This window comes from Carettochelys insculpta, chromosome 25 (assembly GCF_033958435.1).
Source record: "Carettochelys insculpta isolate YL-2023 chromosome 25, ASM3395843v1, whole genome shotgun sequence".
In the NCBI taxonomy this organism is placed as follows: Eukaryota; Metazoa; Chordata; order Testudines; family Carettochelyidae; genus Carettochelys; species Carettochelys insculpta.
Window position 1 is genome coordinate 16,456,055 of NC_134161.1, and position 22,095 is coordinate 16,478,149.

The 22,095-nt window shown below is 45.8% G+C and overlaps 1 protein-coding gene across 10 annotated transcripts in view; it reads right to left on the bottom strand.

The window, feature by feature from the left end:
- Positions 1-22,095, bottom strand: part of PKNOX2 (PBX/knotted 1 homeobox 2) — a 279,747-nt gene that overhangs the window by 60,482 nt on the left and 197,170 nt on the right. For all 10 annotated transcript variants that reach the window (XM_074977023.1, XM_074977020.1, XM_074977022.1 and 7 more), the window contains one exon: positions 3,320-3,491. In XM_074977023.1, coding sequence (XP_074833124.1) covers positions 3,320-3,491 — 172 coding nt within the window. The remainder of the gene's footprint in view (positions 1-3,319; positions 3,492-22,095) is intronic.

Below are 22,095 nucleotides of genomic sequence, written 5' to 3' on the forward strand. Positions count from 1 at the left end.
GAGGTCTAGTGGCATTACCAACACTTCCACTGCTTACTAGGCTCCTAGAAGACATTGATGGGTAAATTACAGCTAAATAACAGCGGAGAACTCTGAGAGCCAGGACTGGTGGCTGTAAACAAACTTTATGGGACCACAGGAAACTTGGTGGTCGTCTGGTTAACTAAAATTATGCTGGATTATGGATGTTGCCAGATGAGAGAGTTCCAGATTAGAGAGGTTCAACCTTTTGTTAAATTTCCCACTCGCATTGTATAGACAAATTAAAATCTACCTCCTTCAGCAGATCCAAGCCCCAATATTTCTATCTCCTTGAGCTGATGTATGTATTGGTTGTGATGTCTCTTCGTCATGCAAATGGCTGGGGGCGGAAAGGGCAACGGCAGAGGATCTCCTTGGGAGGTGGCTGCTTTCACACTTCCCGCCTTGGCTCCATTGGCATGTAGTCATTGAAACAGACAGAACTACACAGCAGAATTGCCTTCTCTCCTCAAGGCACTGCGAGGCTGGAACAATATACGTACTGATACACAAGCCAGAGATGATTGTCCCTCAGAGACCCAAGACAGAGATACAGCCTGGCATTATAGGCCATAGTGGCCTAGAGTCACAAAAGAACAATCAGATCCACACAGCTCCAGGGTTCCCCCTAATTTTTTCCATCCATGGTCAGGATAAGTTTTGTTACGTGCACCAAGACATGTGCAGATGCTCAGACAGACAGCAAGCAATAAATCCTCAGCAGTCAGGACATCATCAGCAAATGAGTTGTGGCTATGCTGCCAAGCACATGCTTGACGATGTTGGCTATATGTCTAGGTACTGCTCTGGGACCATGGAGTCAATGAGCTCAAGAGCTGTGTGGATTTTGGCATGCACCCATTGGTTGACCCAGTCATTAAGACACTGTGCTATACCTGGGGATGAGCCCCTGATGCAAGAGCCTCTGAGAAGAACTTGCACAAATAGGTCTCCCAGGTGGTCAAGTATGGCAGGTTTTACTCTCAATCTCCCACTGCCTTTATCACCCAGGGTCCAGTAAGTCACCTGACTTCCCAAAATAGGAGTGGGGCCAGGCAAGTGGCCCAGGTGTTTTTTCCCCCCAAGCAACGGTTGTGGCTATCCACTCAGAGGTACTCTGCATCATTAGGCCTCTGCATCATTGTGTGTCCCTTGCTTAGCCAGCAGTGCCCCCAGCCCAGAATTTAACATGCTAGAGGGGACTGGGCTAGTTTGTCACTGCCACAACGCCGCCTGGACCTGCTGCTTCTGATTTTGGGTAGCCCACTGAGCCTCATGCTGTGCTTCAGCCAGTACCCTCTGGGTGTCAGCAGTGCTCTGCTGTTGGTGGGCCAGCAGCCTCGCCTCCTGTCTTCCATTACCCCCTTGTTTCAGAGGTCAGTCCCAAACCCCACCTCTGGTTCTATTGTGCAGGGTTCACTGTCCTCTCATGACTACCCTCTTCGACCAATAGCAAGCACCCTCTCTCCCACTCTCTGTTTCTTCCTGCTCCTCTTTGGAGCAGTGTCCCACAGCTTCCTCCTCAGAAAAGCATATGGGGGTGCATTAGGAAGAGCATTTCCAGCAGATCTAGAAAAGTGATTATTCCCTTCTCTTCAGCACTGGTGAGACCTCACCTCAAGTATTGCATACAGTTCTGCCCCCCGCCCCCAAGCATAGAAAGAATGTGGATGTATTGGAGTGGGTCCAGAGAAGGGCAATCAAAATGATTAGGGGGCTACAGCACATGACGTATGTGAAGAGGCTGAGGGATTTGGGCTTATTTAGCTTGCAGACGAGTGAGGGGTGATTTGATAGCAGCCTTCAACTTCCTGAAGTGGGGTTCCAAGGAGGATGGAGAGAGGCTGTTCTCAGTAGTGATGGATGGGAGAACAAGGAACAATCATCTCAAGTTACAGAGTGGGAGGTGTAGGTTGGATAGTAGGAAAAACTATTTCCCCCAGGAGGGTGGTAAAGCACTGGAATGCGTTGCCTAGAAAGGTGGTGGAATCTCCATCCCTAGAGGCTTTTAAGTCCTGGCTTGACAAAGTCCTGGCTGGGATGACTTAGTTGGGGTTGATTCTGCTTTGGGCACAGGGCTGGACTGGATGACCTCCTGAGGTCCCTTCCAGCCCTAGGATTCTATGATGCCACCTTTCTATGAACACCATGCTTCAGTGACCTGGGTCACTTGTCTGGCCTCATTCCTCTGGAGTGCCTCAGTGTCCTGACCTTTTCCCACCAGCGGCTAACAGGAGTTCATGGGGAGCCAGGTCCACACACTGCTCTTGGTCCCAGCCCAGGGCCCCTTGAAATAGCAGCTGCCTGCTGTATTCATTCATTTAAGTTCTGCTGCTGCCCTAATTCCCTGGGCAACTTCCTCAAAGCTCCGCACAGCAGTGCTCCCTGTAAGCTGTACAGCCACTCAGGAGAGATTCAAGTGCCACCCAGCTGATTAGCAGGGTGCTCATAGCTGGGTGTTTTGTTTCTATTGGCCTTGCACATTTGCATATGCCTCAGCACACACAAAAATTCATTCCACACTAGGATAGAAATATTAGAGGGAATATTTCTGCCTGGTCTCACCCTTACCTCAGGGCATTGTCCAAATGAAGTTCCAGCACCCAGCTCAGGGCTCCTCAATCTCACTGGCTCCAGCAGCACCACCCTGTCTGGGGCTCCGCAGCTCTGCCAGACAGCGGCACCATCCACACTTCTACAACTCCAGCGAGGAACTGAATTAGCACTGACCCAGCAACTCTCTCTATACTAGTTTGCGGGGGCCTGATTGGCTGCTTCTCAGACAGCCACTCCGGGGAGCTTGGAGGACTTCTCTAGCCCTCTTTTCTGGGGTGCAGTCTGGCTGGCCCACAAAGCCTCCAGCAGGGGGTCTTGGGTCCTGGAACACCATCCTGTTTATGTTGGAGGGAGGCACACAATTCAAATTGTAACTCAAAGGGGGTTCAGCTCAGAAATTGAGCCACCTGGGATTGCTGCTTTGACCTCCTCTAGGGGACACACTACACAGTTTGGAAATCTTGCTACTAAATAAAATGAGTTCTTCACCATTACCGGATTAGTATCATGTACCATGTGAAAAAAGCTCCCACACTCATATGGGCACAACTAGCCCAGACTGAAAACCATGGTCTAACATATGCTCCTTAACACTCAGGCAATTGGAGACTTTTCCGGCCTGCGTCCATTTGGGCTTTCGCTTCAGGAGCCCACAGTACAAGACCGAATCAGCAAGCTCTCCTGCTGTTTCAAATGCTAAACAAAGCAATAGAGCTGGGACTGGGCTGAGCCAGGGCTTTACCAGGTTGTCCAGTTCGGGGTCATCACTGAAGAAGGGTTTGTGTTCCTGCTCCTGCTGGTGTACAAAGTTCTCAATGTCCACGTCAAAGCTGGCGGAGGTGATGCACTCGGAGCCCTGCGTTGCCTGTTCACACTTCTCAAAGAGGAGCGTCAGGAGTGGGAAAAGCGGGTGCCTGGAGAGACAGGAAATCACAACATGCTTTCCGTAAAGCCATCTTGCTATGGGTTTAACCCATTTCAGCTTCCTGCGCTGGGTGGGGGAGGTGAGTATTACCAAATAAATGCATTCCCTTTTGCATTCCAGCTTCCTGACCTTTAATTTGCAGCTGCCTGTGGGAAGGAGGGATTCCATATGCTGCTAAAATGTCAAAATGGCTGCTGGACCAAGAGGTAAATCTCTGAAATGTATCCATACTCAAAGGCACCACATTCTGATCAGTTCCACTAGGGTAATTCCACTGGTTGTAATGTCACATGGCCAATTACCAACATTACTACCTGGGTTAGGATCCAGTTCTGACTTGACTGAGGTTAGTTGGATGGTGCCATAACTTATAGTTGGGTTGAATAATCTTTGACCAGTTGCGCTTGGATGATCCACAAACAGGGTAAAGTTTATAGCAGAGGCAGGTGTATTTCCTGTTCCTGTAGGCTCTGCTACCTCCCACTGGGCCCCTAAGAGGGGAAGGGACACCATCTACAATGCTTGATTAACATAAAAAGTTCTCCTTGGCTTAGAAGTCCTGCAAAATTTGGTGCTAGTTCTGCGCATAGCAGAATATGACTATATACTATTACATTTACACTTGCCGGGAGATCGACTGATCAGAGTCAATCTTCTGGGGGTTGATTTCATGCACCCCGTGGGGATACATGAATTTGAACTATCAGGGTTCAACAGTTGACTCCTGTACTCCTCAATCTCGTGAGGAGTGAGGGAGGTCAATGGGAGAGTGTCTTCCGTTGACCTCCCTCCGTGAGGATGGCCATCTAAGTCAATTGTGGATAATCTGATTCCAGCCACACAATTGTTATATCTGGAATTGCATCTCTATGATCGACTTAAGGTCTAGTGTAGACCTGGCTTTAGTAATTGTGCATAAGCCTACATTGTACTCTTCTGAACGCACCTAGCTATGAAATAGGTACCAGTCCTCTGACATTCACCATATTGCCACCCAAAACTGCATCGCTGCTGGATAGCTCACTCCTATTTGAGTACCACAGAGACAAGAGCCTCTTCAGTTAGGATAGCCTCTGTGTCGGTAGGAGACCCAATCTCTTTGAGGACAGGCTGGATGGAATAGTCAAGAGAAGTTAAAACTAACAGCAAACGGGAAGGGTAAAAAGGGACACAAATCTGAGCACTCAACACAAAATCGAGATGTTGAGAAGAGAAGGTAACAGAACTTCTTTCAGAAGTTGCAGGCTGGCGACTGACTGGCTAGGCAGCAGTGCAGCAGAGAATGACCTGAGGATTAGACCTGGGCCAGAGAAAAGATCAGCCCTAACTTGAAGGATTTTACCTGAAATAAGAACTTGGGTGAGAAATACAATGTGGAACGATTTCTCTTTGTATGTTAAGCTTAGCTGGTGTGTTTTGTTTCCTTAAGATTAATAACTTGCTTTGAGCTGTCTGTTTTCACTTGCATTTGTAACCCACACACCTACTGAGTGTGGTTCACTGCCCTATGCAGTGGTGCCTAGAGCATCACACAGAGAAAGAATGAGTCATGCCTCTACAGCTTTAGCTGAGAAGCAGCTGACTTCTAGCTGAAACTGTAAAGGCTACTGTGCTAAGCCCCAGAGGTTCCAGGTTCAAATTCCCCTGTGGGCAGATACAAGTGGGGGCATGTCTGGGATTTCGTTTGGGTTTTCTGAGACTCAGGACAGCTAGGAGAAGTATGCAACCCACATACCTACTGGGTGCAGTTCACTGTCCCATACAGTGGCATCTACACCATTACAGAGAGAAAAAATAAGTCTCCCCTATAGCCTTAGCTGAGAGGCAGCTGGCTTTTAGATCCAACTGGAAAAGGCTCCTGCGCTAAGCTCCTGAGGTCCCAGGGTCAAGTTGCCTGTCAGCAGTTTCAAAATCACTTAAGTCCTACTTTTTATACTTAATCAAAACATTGTCGCCATTCTCAGATTCTGGAAACAGAGGTTAGGGACGCTTTCCCTGTCCATCCTACCCATTGGTAGGCCTACCCTCCATGAATTCATTTAGGCAGACGATGGGGGACTCTGTCCTAGCAGTCAGCGACTCTGGAAAAGATTTCGGGGTTGCAGTGGATAATCAGCTAAACACGGGCAACCAGTGAGATGCTGTGGCCAAAGGAGTAAATGTGAGCCTCAAAAGCATAAACAGGGGAGAGGCTTCAGAGAAGAGCCATGAGCCTGATTAAAGAACCAGAAAATGTGCCTGAGAGTGAGAGACTCAAACAGCGTGAGCTATTTAGTTTAATGAAGAGGAGGGGTCAATTATTACAGTTGTTAAGTCTCTGTATTGGGTATATCTATGCAGCAAAGAAAACCCATGCCAGCCAACTCAGGCACACGAGATGTTTCATGGCCTTGTAGATTTACAGACCAGCCCGGAGTGTGAGTGTTGGGACCCTCCGATCCTGCAGCAACCTAGAGTGTGGACCCCAGCCATGAAACAGCCCAGTAATCTGCCTAAATCAGCTTGTGTGGGTCAGCTACAGGTTTTCCTTCACTATGTAGACACAACCATAGGGAACAAATACAGTAAAACCCCTATTACCTGACCCCCAGCTAGCCAACATTCTGTGACATTGGCTACCTCCCCCCAGTCTTGCAACCGGGAAAAGGCTCCCACAGCCTGCAGCCTGCCCTGGGCAGCCAGCATCTGGCCAAGGAGCCGGCCCCATACAGCCAGCAGCTGGCAGGGAAGCCATCCCCAGGGCACTCAATAGCCCTCCCTGCAGAAACCGAACTCTCTGTGGTCAACAGTTGGCCCTCGTACTCCTCAATTCCTCTGTCGATCTCCCTCTGGAAGGAAGGCCGGGTAAATCGATTATAGATAGATTCTAGCTACACAATCTGTCTCAGGAACGTAAATTCTCATTCTTCTAAGTATGTGCAGAATTTGTGCTAAGCCCTGTCCATTCCTCAGAGTTGAACGTCAAAGAAATTGGAACCTGTTAAGGTATGAAATGCACAGTCAGTCCAAACAGCCTTAACTCTGCCCTATATTGAGCTCATAAGAAAAAAATATGAAAAACCAGTCTTTAAAAATTTTCACCTAATCTGGGCAGTCACACAATAGAATATTTTAATCACCCTCATCTGGCTACTGCATGCCATCTTGTGTTCCGTTATAGGTACTGTGAGGGAGGCAGTAGTGGCAGTGGGTTACTCTGGTGTGACCTGCTCTCCTTACTGGCGCTGGAAGTGGGTTACAGAAGAGATTGAGCTGGTTGCTGTGGAGCCTGTACACTTATTATAAAACCTGTATCTTCTCTCCCTACTTCCTCAACTGGAACAAGGCCTGGAATGATCAGCTAGGAGGGAGCTAACAGCTGGAGAAGATAAAGACCTCTTGGCTTGTGCTGCTGCCCCTGACACCAGCCTAGGCTCCTTTGCCTCTGTGCTTCAGAGAGCTGCAGCAGGCTTGTCCAGTCTATGGAGAAAATGCCTTTTAATTCAGGACTGTGCCATAATGCATATGCACACGGGTCAGGGTTAAGGCTGCAGTCTAAATCTTGGCATTTCATGACTTTTGAATGTTTAGCTCTGCAATCTAAATAATGATACGAACTGAGATATTTGATGTGCTTCTATGACAATAGGAGCTGCTCTGACAGCTATACATATATAGGTACCACAGAATAAAAGTGTCAGGATCAGAAACGTAAGCACTGGAAGGGACTGGCAGCGACCTCTATGGGTTGTTTAGTCCTGTATCCTGAATGGAGCAAGGGCTAGCCCTGCTCTTAAAAACTCACAAGACAGAGACTCCACAAGCTCCTTAGGAAATTGGTTCTGGGGCTTAACTATCCTGACATTTAGGAAGCTTTACGAGCTTCCAGCCTAAGTCTCCCTTGCTGCAATTTAAGCCCATTGCTTCTTGTGCTGTCCTGGAGGTTAAGGAAAACAATGGATCCTCCTCCTCTGTCTGACAACCTTTTATGTACTTGAGGATTGTTATCATCATGAAATTCTCTTTATGGGTATATCTTCACCACTTAGAAGATCAACCCTGTCAGGATCAATCTTCCAGGTCCGATTTCCCATGCCTAGTAGGGACGTGCATATTGAATCATCAGGGTCAACAGTTGACCCCTGTACTCCTCAACCTCCCGAGGAGTAAGAGAGATTGAAGGGAGAGTTTCTCGCATTGACCTCCCTCAGTGAGGACAGCCAGAGAAGTCGACTGCAGATCATTTGATTCCAGCTATGCAACTGCCGTAGCTGGACTCACGTATCCACAATCGACTAAGGGCTAGTGTAGACCTGGCCTAGATATGTGAGTTAACAGCAACAATGCCACCTTCTCTGATCTGATCTTGCCCCAGGGCTAGTTCCTCAAATAGGTCAGAGTGGTGTAACTTTCTCTCTCTCTCCCCATCGCTCTCACTTTTGCTCTTGTTCTCTAATCTCTTGTGCTGAAGAGGACATTTATTTCACTGCTTTTCTATCACAACCAGCTTCTATTACTTGGAGTCTTTCATTATTGTCAACATGGTAGTTTTCAACCTTCTCCCATTTCAGAACTTCCAGATAATTTCAAACACAGGTACAGATCCCTTTGGAAGTCTTAGATATTGGCTTCTGACCCTCAGGGGTCTTCAGGCAATAGGCTGAAGACTGCTGCCCTGCAAGTCTGTGCCCCAAGGGTCCTCAACTTGGCAGCAGAGCCGTAAGCCACCTGATGAATATAGGAAGTACTTACACCCGCTAAAAGAAAGGGACCCTTTGTATCTGGCCCAGATCCAAAGCCCACTGAAATCAATAGAAATACTCCCACTGATTTCAGTTCATTGATCTGTTCATAGCAGTCTAACTTGGGCTGCCATTTAAACAGAACAAGGAGGGAATGGCTGAGCCTGACAAGTCTTTTATTAGTTCTCTGTGTATTACACATTTTGGATCTGATAGTTCATTGCACTGCTTCTTGTTATTATTCTAATTTGGCAATATCTTGCATTCACTTTGCATAGGTCAAAATGACTTCCTAAAACACCAGGAAGAATCTGCCCATGTACCCCTATTGTTTATAATAAATGAATCACCTGTTCAAATTGACATGTAACATTTTGCATTATATACCACATAGACTGCATTAATGTAATATACAATAAATATAGCCTCTGCTACAGTAAAACAAGTAATACACTGTCAGATTGGCAATGAATAGGACATTAAATGAGAGTAAGTATTTATATGTGTACATTTCTAAATGATACAGGATCACATGACCTTATCAGTAAACTATGAAAATGCAAGCTAGATGGGGCTACTAACAGGTGGGTGTGTAACTGGTTGGATGACTATTGACAGAGAGTAGTTATTAATAGTTTACAGTCAAGCTGGAAGAGAATAATGAGTGGGGTTCCAGAGGGGCGAGTTCAATATCTTCATCTAATGAGCTAGATAATGGTATAGACAGTGCACTTATCAAGTTTGCAGATGATACCCAGCTGGGAGGGGTTGCCAGTGCTTTGGAGGATAGGGTCAGAATTCAAAGAAGGCTAACGGCACACTGGAGTGCATTAGTAGGAGTATTGGCAGCAGATCTAGGGAAGTGATTTTCCCCTTTATTTGGCACTGGTAAGGCTGTATCTGGACTATTGTGTCCAGTTCTGGGCCCTCCATTACAGAAAGGATGCGGATGCACTGGAGAGAGAGTCCAATGAAGAGCAACAAAGATGATTAGGGGGCTAGAGTCCATGACTTGTGAGGAGAGGCTGAAGGATTTAGGTTTATTTAGTCTACAGAAAAGAACAGTGATGGCAGGATTTGATAGCAGCTTTCAACTTCCTGTAGGGGGGTTCCAAAAGGGATGGAGAGAGGCTGTTCTCAGTGATGACAGAAGACAGAAAAAGGCGCAATGGTCTCAAGTTGCAGCATGGTAGGTCTAGGTTGGAGATTAGGAAAGACATTTTCATCAGGAGGGTGGTGAAGCACTGGAATGGATTACCTGGAGGCAGTGGACTCTCCTTCACAAGAGGTCTTTAAGTCCTGGCTTGACAAAGCCCTGGCTGGGATGATTTAGTTAGGATTAGTCCTGCTTCCAACAGGGGGATGGACTCAATGAGATCCTTCCAGCCCTGTGATTCTGTGATTCTATGGAAGGACAAAAACTGTGTTGCAAATAAATTAAGTGCTCTCCAACTCCATACAGCAGGCTGGCAATGAAGGTGCTTAAATTAGTAACACATTCCTAACGTGACACCAGATAGCCTGTCTCTTCCTCCCTATCTATTTGTGGGGAATTGAACATTCACCAAGGTCTGAAAGGCACCTTATTTAATCAAAGCAAGTGCACTTTAATTTTTTAAGTCTTAGACACTTCATGCTCCCAGGAGTCCAGCCATCTGAAAGATCTATTAAACACATCAAAAAACAAGAGGAAGCAATGGCTTAGCCAAGCCTTCCAGGACCAAGACAAAGAAAAAGTCAGGTGAAGAGGTTAAACTCTGGTATAAGGCTTCATTTGCAGCCACTAATACTGCAGCATATTATAGTCTAATCTAGACTGATCCCAGTTTAATGCAAGATTTTCCAAGCCCTGAATAGGATATGAAAAAAAACCCTCGACAGTCATAATTTAGGCAGCCCTGCAGAGGTTTAGCTGAGCGATATGAAAGGCAAATTCCAGACGGTGTTATGAATTATTGCGCCTTATGAACCTTCCAACTCTCAACAGATGCCTGCTGCCATTTAAACAGCCACTAGATCAATTAGAAATGAAAGGCACAAATCGACCCTGTGCAAGGGCACTAAATTACCAGGAACTAATAATCCAAGCAGTAATGCCAGGTGGTAGGAGTTGAGCACACCCCCCCAACCTCTGCACACTGCACTAATTCCTTTTTTTCAACTTTATGGAGAGAATAAATGTGCACACCCTGGGTGGAGAAAGGAGTAGTTTGTGAATCCCTGGCAAACGCTCAGCAAGCAATCTCGCTGACATGCCTCCAACTCAAGCACTTCCCTGCAAAGTGTCCTAGAAGTTGGCCATTGGTTACACAGAGTGTGACAATTAGGCTATATCTCCCTGGAGCCAAGACAGATTTTTTCCATAGAGGTTCAAAACAAAAAGGCAGTCCAGTAGCACTTTAAAGACTAACAAAATAATTTATTAGGTGGTGAGCTTTCGTGGGACAGACCCACTTCTTCAGACCATAGCCAGACCAGAACAGATCAGAACAGCCTGTTCTGGTATGGCTATGGTCTGAAGAAGAGGGTCTGTCCCACAAAAGCTCACCTCCTAATATATTATTTTGTTGGTCTTTAAAGTGCTACAGGACTGCCATTTTGTTTTGATAGAATGTAGACTAACACAGCTATCTCTCTGTTACAATTCCATACAGGTTGTTGTTGTTGTTAGTATTATTATTACTACTACTACTACTACAGGTTGAACCACTCTAATCCGGTACTCTCAGGTGCAGAACAAGATAATTTGCCAGACCACGTGAGGTCAGTATTGACTAACACATTACCAACCCTTCCACTGCTTACTGGGCTCTAAGAAGACATTTAGAGGTAACATGGCTAAATAACAGCACAGAACACTGACAGCCAGGACTGCTGGCTGCAAACAAACTTTATGGGACCACAGGAAACTTGACTTCACCCATGATAAGCGGACAGCTGGCTAACTAAAACCATGACAGATTATGGATATTGCTGGATGGGGGAGTTCCAGACTGGAAAGGTTCAACCTGTTTTATTTATTGATTTATTTAGTATCTAGAGAAATCAGTTAGAAATTCTAACCAGATAGGAGCTCTGTTGCGCAAGAAGTTCTCCCAAAAGTTGACCACTGTAATCCAGGAAAGACGTAGCAGGTGGGTAAAATGAGCAAATAGTGCAGGTAAGTGTGGCAGTAATGTACACTTGGTTTCCACTGACTAGCCACCTAGTTCAAACAGCTCTACAGGTGAGGAAACTGAGTCACACAGCAGTGCAAAGACTTGCCCAACACCAGCTGGTCACTTGCAAAACCAGGAATGGAAGGCAGGTCACATGAGCCTTGGTCTAGAGCTGTGAATGCTTGGTAGGTATCAGGTAATTAGTGGGGCTTGACACACAAGGATCTGAAGGAGTCTAGAAGAATGGAAGGTATTCTAGCATGGAACAAAGCTTGAAGATGCCTGTGGCAGAAAGAGGACATGTTGATGATGGGGGATGGCACCACAGATGGAGTAAAGAAGGATACTTACAATGTGATAAGCTAAATAGAGAGTGCTGGGTAAAATTAAGGTGCCCCTTGAGTATGAGGATAAGGACTTGGCACTTTATGTTGGTCAGAGGAGATCAGCTCATGGGAATAAGGGGACTTCGAAGTAGGCGGGGTCCTTTCGAAAAGGACCCCCATCGGGACAAGCCGCGCGGTGGCGAGGCATGTCAATTTCGAAGTGCCGCGGCTGCCCGCATGCTAATGAAGCACTGAATATGCATGTCAGCGCTTCATTAGTAAACTTCGAAATGGCCACTTGCATGGACATATCGAAGTTTGGGGCTAGTGTAGACACGGCCCTCATGTCTGATTTTTCAGAGCATGGTGTAGTTCAAAGCCCATCTCCCAGTGGATTGCCTCGGGCAGCTCTCTGTATTGCAACACAGGAGGTCAGACTAGATGATCACTAGGGTCCCTTCTGGCCTGGGCATTTACATAACTCCCAGGGTCTTTGCATGCAGGTGTGAGCGGTCAGCACTTCTGCAAATCAGGCCCCAAGTATCTCAGGCCAGGCACATGGACAGTGAGGCTCGCACAACTAGTGCCCGCCTAGAATCTTAGAACCCTAGGGCTGGAAGCGACCCCAGGAGGTCACTGAGTTCAGTCCCCTGCCCAAAGCAGGACCAACCTCATAAAGGGTTGATCTTCCACCTAGTGAAGACATACTCCCAGGCTTGTGCAATGGTCACCTTCACCATCTGGTCTTGGGTAGAAGTGGGGCTCCCTGTTCATTCAGTCACAGCAGCCAACCCTTCTGAGGTCCAAACCAGACACACATGCCCTACTCTGCAGCTGAGCAGGGATCTCACTTTCCTGCTCCCCTGCTTTCCTCTTCAGAGATTCAAAATTTGGAGGAGATAAATCTCTCTATACTAATTCAGGGAGAGCTTGATCCTCGTCAGCGCAGAACAAATAAAAGGGCTAAACGGGCCTGACATTTTACTGCAGAAGAGAGGTCGTTTTCAGCCACTAATAAAAAGGATTTGACACAGGCTAATAAAGAGAAATGAATTCCTCTAATGGCCTAATTTAGCACATTCAGCAGTGTTCTCCCTGCAAGCCAGGAGTGAGGCTGGGGGGTGGGAGAGAAGAGGGACAGAAAGAGCATTTCAAATCCCCTTTCCTCTTTTAATTCTAGTAAAGAAAAGCAGAATAAAACTAGGGTTGGGAATATCCAGTTCCCCTTCTTGAAGAGATAAAGAAATAAAAGACCCTTCTCCAACAGGAAAGCAACAGTCTTGTGTCACTCAAGTGGGTGATTAAAACGGATGTGTTTATTTACGAGGGTCTAAGGCTTTATTTGGTTAAATTACTCTCATCTTAGGTCTCGCATCTACAAAAAGATTCCATATATCTCATTATTTCTGGTCGGCAGAGCCTGGCAAAACTGCTAAACAGAGACTATACTGCTGTCAAGGAAAAGGACTCACAATTCTGGGAGTAACAGCAATTTATATCATGACTGGAAGGGGTTTCATAGAATCATAGAACATGAGAACTGGAAGGGACCTCACAAGGTCATCAAGTCCAGTCCCCTGCCCTCATGGTAGGACCAAGCACCAGCTAGATCATACCTGATAGATATTTATCCAGCCTGTTCTTCAATACATCCAACCATGGAGATTCTACAACCACTGTAGGCAGTTTATTCCAGTACTTAGCTGATGTCCAACATAAACCTCCCTTGCTGCAATTTAAGCCCATTGCTTCTTGTCCTATCTTCAGAGGCTAAGGTGTTTCCTCAGGACTCTGCTTCACACTTCAAATGGCTGGGTGATTCCAGAGATGGGCGAGGAATAAGGTGGCAGAGATACCGTTGACATCAAGAGTTAACAGTCCCGTTAGCTGTGAAGCGCAGTCTAGCAGTGTTGCTGTTTACCTCTGTGTAAAGTGTGGGCAAAGCACTGCAATTCTGAGGAGACAGTATTCTATTCTCCCTTTCTCTTGGTGCAAATTGCTGCCCATGGGACATGACAGCCCTGGAGAACGAGGCCCAGAACCCTGGATAGGCAGGTTACCACTGGCTGAGAATAGGGCTCTACATGCTATAAGGAGGTCAAAATAAAATTGAATTCCCTATGGGTCTTGAGGCATCCCTGCACCCTTCCCATCAGACAGGCCTCAAAACACCAAATGCCAACCATCTATGGGGGACTGGCTATGCCTGGGCTACACAGTTTCCAAGTGAGACATCTCTTCTGTAGTCCTCAGACTACAGGCTGCACGGGCTCAGTGAGCACACAGACAGGTCCGAAGCCAGGGCTGCCCTATGTCAGAAACTGGTGTTGGCCTACCACCTAGGTTCACACAATGGGGCCTGGGCGCCCTGCCATCCAGCCCCCACACCAGGGCTGTGTGGAGGGGTCTCTGGGCTGGTGGCACAGGGCATAGAGGTGTGGGGAAGATTGGGGGGTATGCTGTAGGTCTCAGCTTACATCTCTGATACCACCCATCTGCGGCCTGCTGTGCTTCCTGGGTGAGAACCTCTGCTGTAGAGCAAGAGGAAGAAATTGTTTTGTAAAGTTCTTTTTATGGGTGATAAAACCAATGCCCTATAAAACAGAGCAGTAACTTCACAGTCACTCAACCATTTTCTTCAGAGTGACCTTGGTGAGGATGCCAAACCTCAATTACCTACCCAACCAACTGTGCAGCAATCTAGCAGCTGGGCCTGACTTTCTTTCCCCTGTGAGTGACCGTGGGATCCTCTGGTGACTGCAGGGACTTCAGTGATGTTCAGCAGTTAAGCTGCTACAGCCCAGACTAAGGTCTGTCTACACCCATCTCACACTGTCTATAGCAGGTCAGCATAGCTATATTCAGGGCCATTCTTATGACCTGGGATGCCCTACACAGCCCCAGCACCTGCACCTCCATCTGGGCAGCAGCTCTACAGGGTGATGGTGGGGGTATGCTAAGGGCTGGGGGACAGGAGCAGGATAGGGAGGCTAGTGATGGAACAGGGAGTGCTGGTCAGGAGGCACAGCAGGGGGCCAGGGGATTGGGGCACCAGAGCTTATGTCTTTGGTTTAATTTTGCTCAGAACTAAAGGGCAAAAAACAGCTAACTAACTTTCATAACCATTGTTCTTCAAGATGTGTCACTCATGTCCATTGCATTTTAGGTGCATGCATCATCCACGCAGAGTTGTTGGAGCCATATCTTAATGGTATCCCTAGGGCCGTCTGGAGTGCCTCCTGGACTTTACCAATGCATAAGTACATTAGATGCTTCTTCTTTAACATTTCATAGTTGTACATTTTGATTTTATGTTGTTATGACAGGTGTTTTGTTACACATTAGGATATGTCTACACAGCAAAGTTATTTCTCAATAACAGGTGTTATTCTGAAATAACTTTGCCAGTGTCTACACAACCCAACCGCTGTTTCAAAATAATTTCAAAATAGTGTTTGGCTTATTTCAAAATAAGCAAACCCCATTCCATGAGAAACAGCATCTATTTTGAAATAGGCTTTGTGTAAAGAGGGAAATAGAGTCTACTTCAAAATTAGCCATTGTGCGTCGAATGGCTCTCTCTTCCGGAATGGCTTATTTTGAAATAGCACTGCTATGTAGACATAGCCTTAGTTTCCTCACATTCTTTTCCTTTAGTTTAAAGTTTGGGGAAGATATGCTCTGTATCATTACCTTTTGAGATGCAAGGTTCTATGTAGAGGCTATGGATGGGAACTGGGGTCCCAGCAGGACAGTTCAATTTTGACCATGCTCTGTGATCAGAATCATTTTTTTCAGATAGAGTCGCTCTCTGGGAAGGACTCATTGATATTGGCCAGTGAATCATAAAAGAAGGGATTGTCTTGCATGCCGTTTGACTGCCTCAGTTCCAGCACTGGTGTTTATGTGGAATTAAAACAAATTATACTTAGGGCTTGTCTATACTTGTTTCAGATTCAGGCAGATTGCATTTAGAATGGGCAGCAGCTATTTCCTAGTACTGTGTTTGGGCAATTTCCTTATTACTTATACCTTGCTCCTGGCTTGCTTCTCCACTGGCCTGTTCCAGAAATCTATCCCAGAATAGCTCTATGTAGACAAGTTCTTGGGGTATAAGACTTGGGATCATTGATTTTGCCTCACGTGGGAATCTGACCTCAAAGACTTCGGGCAGTTTCCACTGCTTTGCTGAAGAGGTTCATAGGTGTCAGAATTAGGAGATAATACATACAGGTCGAATCTCTCTAATCCGGCACTCTTTTGTCTGGCAACAACTGTAATCTGGCATGATTTTAGTTAGCCAGACGGATGCTTATCGTGGGTGCGGCCAAGTTTCCCATGGTCCCATAAAGTTTGTTACCAGCCACTAGTCCCGGCTCTCAGTGCTCTGTGCTGTTATTTAGCTGTAATTTACCCCAAATGTCTTCTAATAGCCTGCTAAGCAATGGAAGCACTGGTAATGTGCTACACAATATTGACTTCCCCTAGTCTGTAAAATTCTCTTGTTTGGCAGTGGTCAGGTCCCCAGGGTGCCAGACGAGAGAGGTAAAACCTGTATTATAAAACTTAAAGGTGAACAGTGTATGATAAGAATAAAGCAGCATGGAAAGAAAAATCGTGTACTTATAAGTGGTCATCTGGCTAACTAAAATCATGCAAGATTATGGATGTTGCTGGATGAGAGAGTGCCAGATTAGAGAGGTGCAACCTGAAATTGTATTAATTATCATTTCAACCACTTTTCCTGGTACAGTTCAGTGGCCTGCAATTCTCAGTGACTCTTTTAAGGTGAGGTGTATTTTTTAGTGTTCGCTCCTCTAGTCCAGGGGCTGATTTTAACAAGCAAAGTAAACCACTTAGCCACATGCACCCCAGACCCATAGCTTTCTGCAGAGCTCTTGGAGGTACCAGCTGTGCCTGGAAACTTGTTGCATTAATTGATCAGATTCTTCCAGCAGCTGTTCCTTTGACACCTGAGTCCTTTGCAATACTTCATCGTTATTGCCCTAGAAGTCCCGGGCACATATCCTCAGGGGAAAGCCTTATCATCTTTATTACTTCCTTTACTCCCTGGTAGCCCAGCAGACTCAAAAATTCCCTCACAAGCTTTCTGGGTTTTTTAAAATATGTTTTATATCTTTGGTTAACTGCCCTTCAAGTTCCTTTAACCTTCAAAATATCTAATTTTTACGTCACCTCTTACCTTTCTGTGGTTTATAGTTCTTTCAATGGGCTTCTCCAGGGCTGGATTTCCATTTCTTCAGTACTACATGTTTGGTCCAAATAATCTCTTGAACTTTCCCATTAAATCAGACTGGTCCATTTCTTGGCTTCCTGATCAGCGCTCCTTCTAATTTTTTCCATCCGTGGGCAGAATAAATTTTGTTGTGTGCAATGAGGCACGAGTGGATGTGCACCACCAGCAGAAAGCTGTGGGCACTCTGCTAATCAGTTAGGTGGCAACTGAATCCCTGCTCCTCAGCTGTCCAGACACTCAGCATACAGGGAGCACTGTTCCTGATCCCATTCTATGGTAAGTGGGGGAAGGATTTTAGTTCTGTAACATTGTTCCTGGAGTATCCAAGTTTCTCACCAGCAGCAAGGTCTGTCTCCAAGGGCTGGTTCATACTACGGGGAAAAGTGACCTGGTCAGGGTCAATCTTCTGGAGTTTGATTTTGTGCACCTGGTAGAGATGCGTAAAATCAAACGATCTGGAGTTGGCAGTCGACCCCTGTACTCCTCGGTATAGTGAGGAGTAAGGGAGGACTATGTGGCAGTTTTCCTTTTGAGTCCTGTTGTGTAAATGGCCAGGTAAGCCGACCGCAGATAAGTCAATTCTAGCTATGCATATCTGCAACTGACTTAACTGCCTAGTATAGACCAAGCCTAGGTAGCTGATACACTTGCAACATTTAACATGCAATACATGCGACTGCAATGGAAGTCTGAAGAGAAAGCCCAAGAGAAAGCACTTCTGTTAGTGTGTGGCTCACGGGAGCTCTTTCCCTGCTAGTTCTGTCAGGAATCTCCACTACATTGCATCTGTCAAAACAGGTCTTTGCCCATGAAAGCTTATGCTCCAAAATATCTGTTAGTCTACAAGGTGCCACAGGACTTCTCATTGTCACAGATGAAGTAACACCAAGAATGTCTCAAACCCAGATGTAGCATTTCAAAGCTGTAACTACTCAAAAGAGGGGTCTTGGAGGCACTGTGGACAGTTCTCTGAAAACATCCACTCAAGGTGCAGCAGAGGTCAAAAAAGCAAACAAGAGTGTTGGGAATCATTAAAACCAGGATAGAGAATAAGACAGAGAATATTTTATTGCCTCTATGTGAAGACATGGTACACCCACATATTGATTATTGAGGGGAGGGATAGCTCAGTGGTTTGAGCACTTGCCTGCTAAACCCAGGGTTGAAAGTTCAACCCTTGAAGGGGGGTTTTTAGTGATCTGGGGCAAATAAATTATTTTTTTCTCCATCACTGGAGATATTTAAGAAGAGGTTAGATAGCTGGCTTTCAGGGGTGGTCTAGAAAGTGCTTGGTCCTGCCATGGGGGCAGGGGGCTGGACTCGATGGCCTCTCAAGGTCCCTTCCAGTCCTACTATTCTATGATGCTATATAGACGTGGTTGCCTCATCTCAAAAAAGATAGATTGACATTGGAAAGGTTCAGAAAAGAGCAACAAAAATGAGGAGGGGATTGGAAGGGAGGCCATGTGAAGAAAGGTTAAAAAGATTGGGACAGTTCAGCTTCAAAAATATAAGACTAAGTGAGTGGGGGGATATGATAGAGGTCTATGAATCATGACTAGTGTGGAAAAAGTGAATAAGGAGAAATTACTTATTTGTTCCCATAACATAAGAACTAGAAGACACTAAATGAAATGAACGGGCAAGCAGGTTTAAAACGAACAAAAGGAAGCTTTTCTTCACACAGTGCATAATAGACCTGTGGAACTCCTTGCCAAAGGATATTGAGAAGACCAGGACTTTAACAGGTTTCAAAAAAGAACTAGATAAATTCATGGAGGTTAGGTCCATCAGTGGCTATTAGCCAGGATGGGTAGGAATGGTGTCACATAACTCTGTCAGAGGCTGGAAAGGGTGACAGAAGAGGGTTCACTCAATGATTCCCTGTTCTGTTCACTCCCTCCGGGGCACCTGGCATTGGCCTCTGTTGGCAGACAGGACGTTGGGCTGGATGGGCCTTTCGTCTGACCCAGTGTGGCTTTTCTTATGTTCTTATTAGATATTAACCGACTTCACACTACATCTGAAGGCAGTCTAAGTTCCTCCCACACTGATAATACCACTGTTTCCATAGTAACTAGTGTATTTCAGAAGGAAAATAAGGAACGTGAGCAAATATATGAACATACACGAGTGTGATCCCATTTCCTGACTGATTTTGCCACACATGAGCAATGTCGGTGCTCCAAGGTGATGGCCTTGAACACTTTATGGCACCTCACTCACACCATCACGGCATTTTGGGTGCTACACAAATAAATACAATCAGCACAGCTGCGCGTCTGAGCCACAACTCTTCAGATTATTTTGCAATCATTAATTTCAGCCAAAGAGGCTTTGTGCCACTGCTTTGCTGATTAATGAAAGCGATGCTCCCATATGAGCCAATTAGAATCAGAAACTTCTTTCCCATTGCGCATATCCGAGGAAGACCATACATTTTTCTAACACACACAAGTAGATGCACAAACTCGCAGCATGTTATGTGCCTGGTTCTGCAGTCTCTCTCTCTTTTGCTGAACAACACCCCCATCCCCACAAAACCAGAAAACAAAAAACCCTCTCTCAGAATGATTTTGCTGGGGTTTGGAATGTGTGCATGTTTCTGCCTCTGTGCGTGTGCAGGCATGTGTGTGTATGTGTGAGTGAGAGATTGTGGGAGAACAAATCAAGCTCCCCCAATATTTTTCTTTTATCTGCATTCCTTGAGATCAGGGCATAAAACCTAGGCACTCAGGCATTAATTTGAATCAAATGGAGCCTTGTTAAATTTATTGACATGAAACATCCTCAATGTGGTTTTGAATTGTCGTGTTATCCAGAGGCAAGGCATTTTAATTAACCACCCCTACTTAAAAAAAAACAACAAAAAAAAACCTTAACACTTCCCTGCATTCAGTGTGATATATAAGGTTTCCAGTGAACCATTCATTTATCTGGAGAATTGTGTCCTGTTCTGGAACCACCAGTGTAGAAAGGATGTAGATGCATTGGAGAGGGTCCAGGGGAGGGCAACAAAACTTATTAGGGTCTGGAAGCACCTGACCTATGAGGAGAGGCTGAGGGATTTGGGCTTATTTAGTTTTCAGAAGAGAAGAGTGAGGGGCGATTTGATATCAGCCTTCAACTTCCTGAAAGGAACTTCTAAAGAGGATGGAGAGAGGCTGTTCTCAGTAGTGACGGACGACAGAACAAGGAATAATGGTCTCAAATTACAGAGTGGGAAGTGTAGATTGGATTTTAGGAAAACCTATTTCCCCAGGAGGGTGGTTAAGCACTGGAATGTGTTACCTAGAGAGGTGGTGGAATCTCTATCCCTAGAATTTTTTATGTCCCACTTTGACAAAGTCCTGGTTGGGATGTTTTAGTTGAGTTGGTTCCGCTTTGGGCAGTGGGCTGGACTCAGTGACCTCCTGAGGTCCCTTCCAGCCCTAGGATTCTATGGTTCTGTGAACACTTACCTGCTCAGCAGAGCCTTGCCACAGTGAAATGCCCACCCCTGGTTGGCCGTTGTTGTCTGGCTCATATTCCTCGTCTCCATAAATGGGTGCAAGTGTGAGTCTGTAGCACCCTGGAGGGTGGAAGGTGAGATAGAAAAGCCAGATTGTTTCAGTGCAGTGTGGTGAACAGGCCCATGAAGCACCACTGGAACATGTCACCAAAACTTCAAAGATATGCTGAATTTTGAGAAAGGCAGGGTTTAAGCCAAGCCAAGCAAGTATACTTCTGTCAGGGCTGACCCCCATGCTGACACTTTGAGTGTAGAAGCTGCAGTGGCCCAAGAGACCTTAATAATTCTTTGCCTCTATAGACTTCTACTTAAAAGATTCCCAAAAGCACAAATACCCTGACCTTGGGAGGTAGCCGCCACCACCCAAGTGACAAAAAAAACCTCTTTAGAACCCAGGCACACACACTTGGGATGTCTCCCTGTGGGGCAAATCCAAGCTCTTAAATGTCCCTTATGAGGGCACTTGAAATCAAAGAGGTAGAAATTAAACTGCAATCTGATAGCTGACCCTTCAGTCTTAGACCTGGATACTCACAGACTCTTCTCTGGGACATAGGAATCAAATCATTGCCTGCAAAAGTGATTTAACAACAAAATAAAAGCATGAAGTATATTTATAAAGCACACTTGATTGCTAGGTGCTACAGAGCAACTGAAAAAAAAATGGGCAGCTAAAAGCACAGAGAACATCTTCCTTGGGATTCAGGTTAGAAGTCACAGTGTACAGTGGGGTACATCAGCCAGCCTGAGAAGTCCCGCTCCAAACTGCAAGTCCTGCTCCAAACAAACCATAACCTGATCATGTCTGGCTAAACATTCCCTCTCTACTTACCTAGCTGTATGCCCAGATCTCCTTAAGACCTGGATATTTACTGAATGCCTTAATCCTTAAGCCCTGCTCAGGTTACATATCTCTGTGTGTCTCTCCACCAGCCACACAAAAAAAAGACCCCTTAGCAGGTAACTGGTTCCATCAAAAAATCCCTCCCCCCACCCATTGGCTCTCCTGGCTCCTTGCCATCAGAGATTCCTGAGTTTAACCCTTTACAGGCCTTCATTCATGACATCTTCAAAGACAGGTTGAATAACGTTTCCTACCACAATCGATAGGCCCATCAACACTACCACCTCCACCAAATGGGCCATTTAACTGGCTTGCCTGGTAGTCAAAACTGAGTTTTGTCAGTACCTTGTCTGAATGTCCATGTTGTTCTTTGCAGATTCTGCATACTAAACCCTTATGTTCAAAGAAACTGCCTGAGCTCCCTTGGCACGAGTGAGTGTTTTGAAATCTGAACACTTATTACCACTCCTCTCACAAGTCACAAGCCAGCGGACAGTGAAACCGCTTTCACTGAATTCAATTATTTCTAATGAAAACTTCAGACAATCATTTTGCTAACAGACATAATTAAGCAGGAGGTACATGGGTTACATCTGTATTAGCATCATATCTTGCCAGTCCCCTTCCTCCCTCTGAAATGAAATAAAGACCAAGTTCTTCCTGTACTCCAGCAGTAGGCTCACTTAACAGAAGCCAGCGACCCTTCTGAGGCGGAGTGCCGAAATTTGACCTTTTGACCTCTATGTACAATCCGAGGGCCGGTGATACCTTTTAAA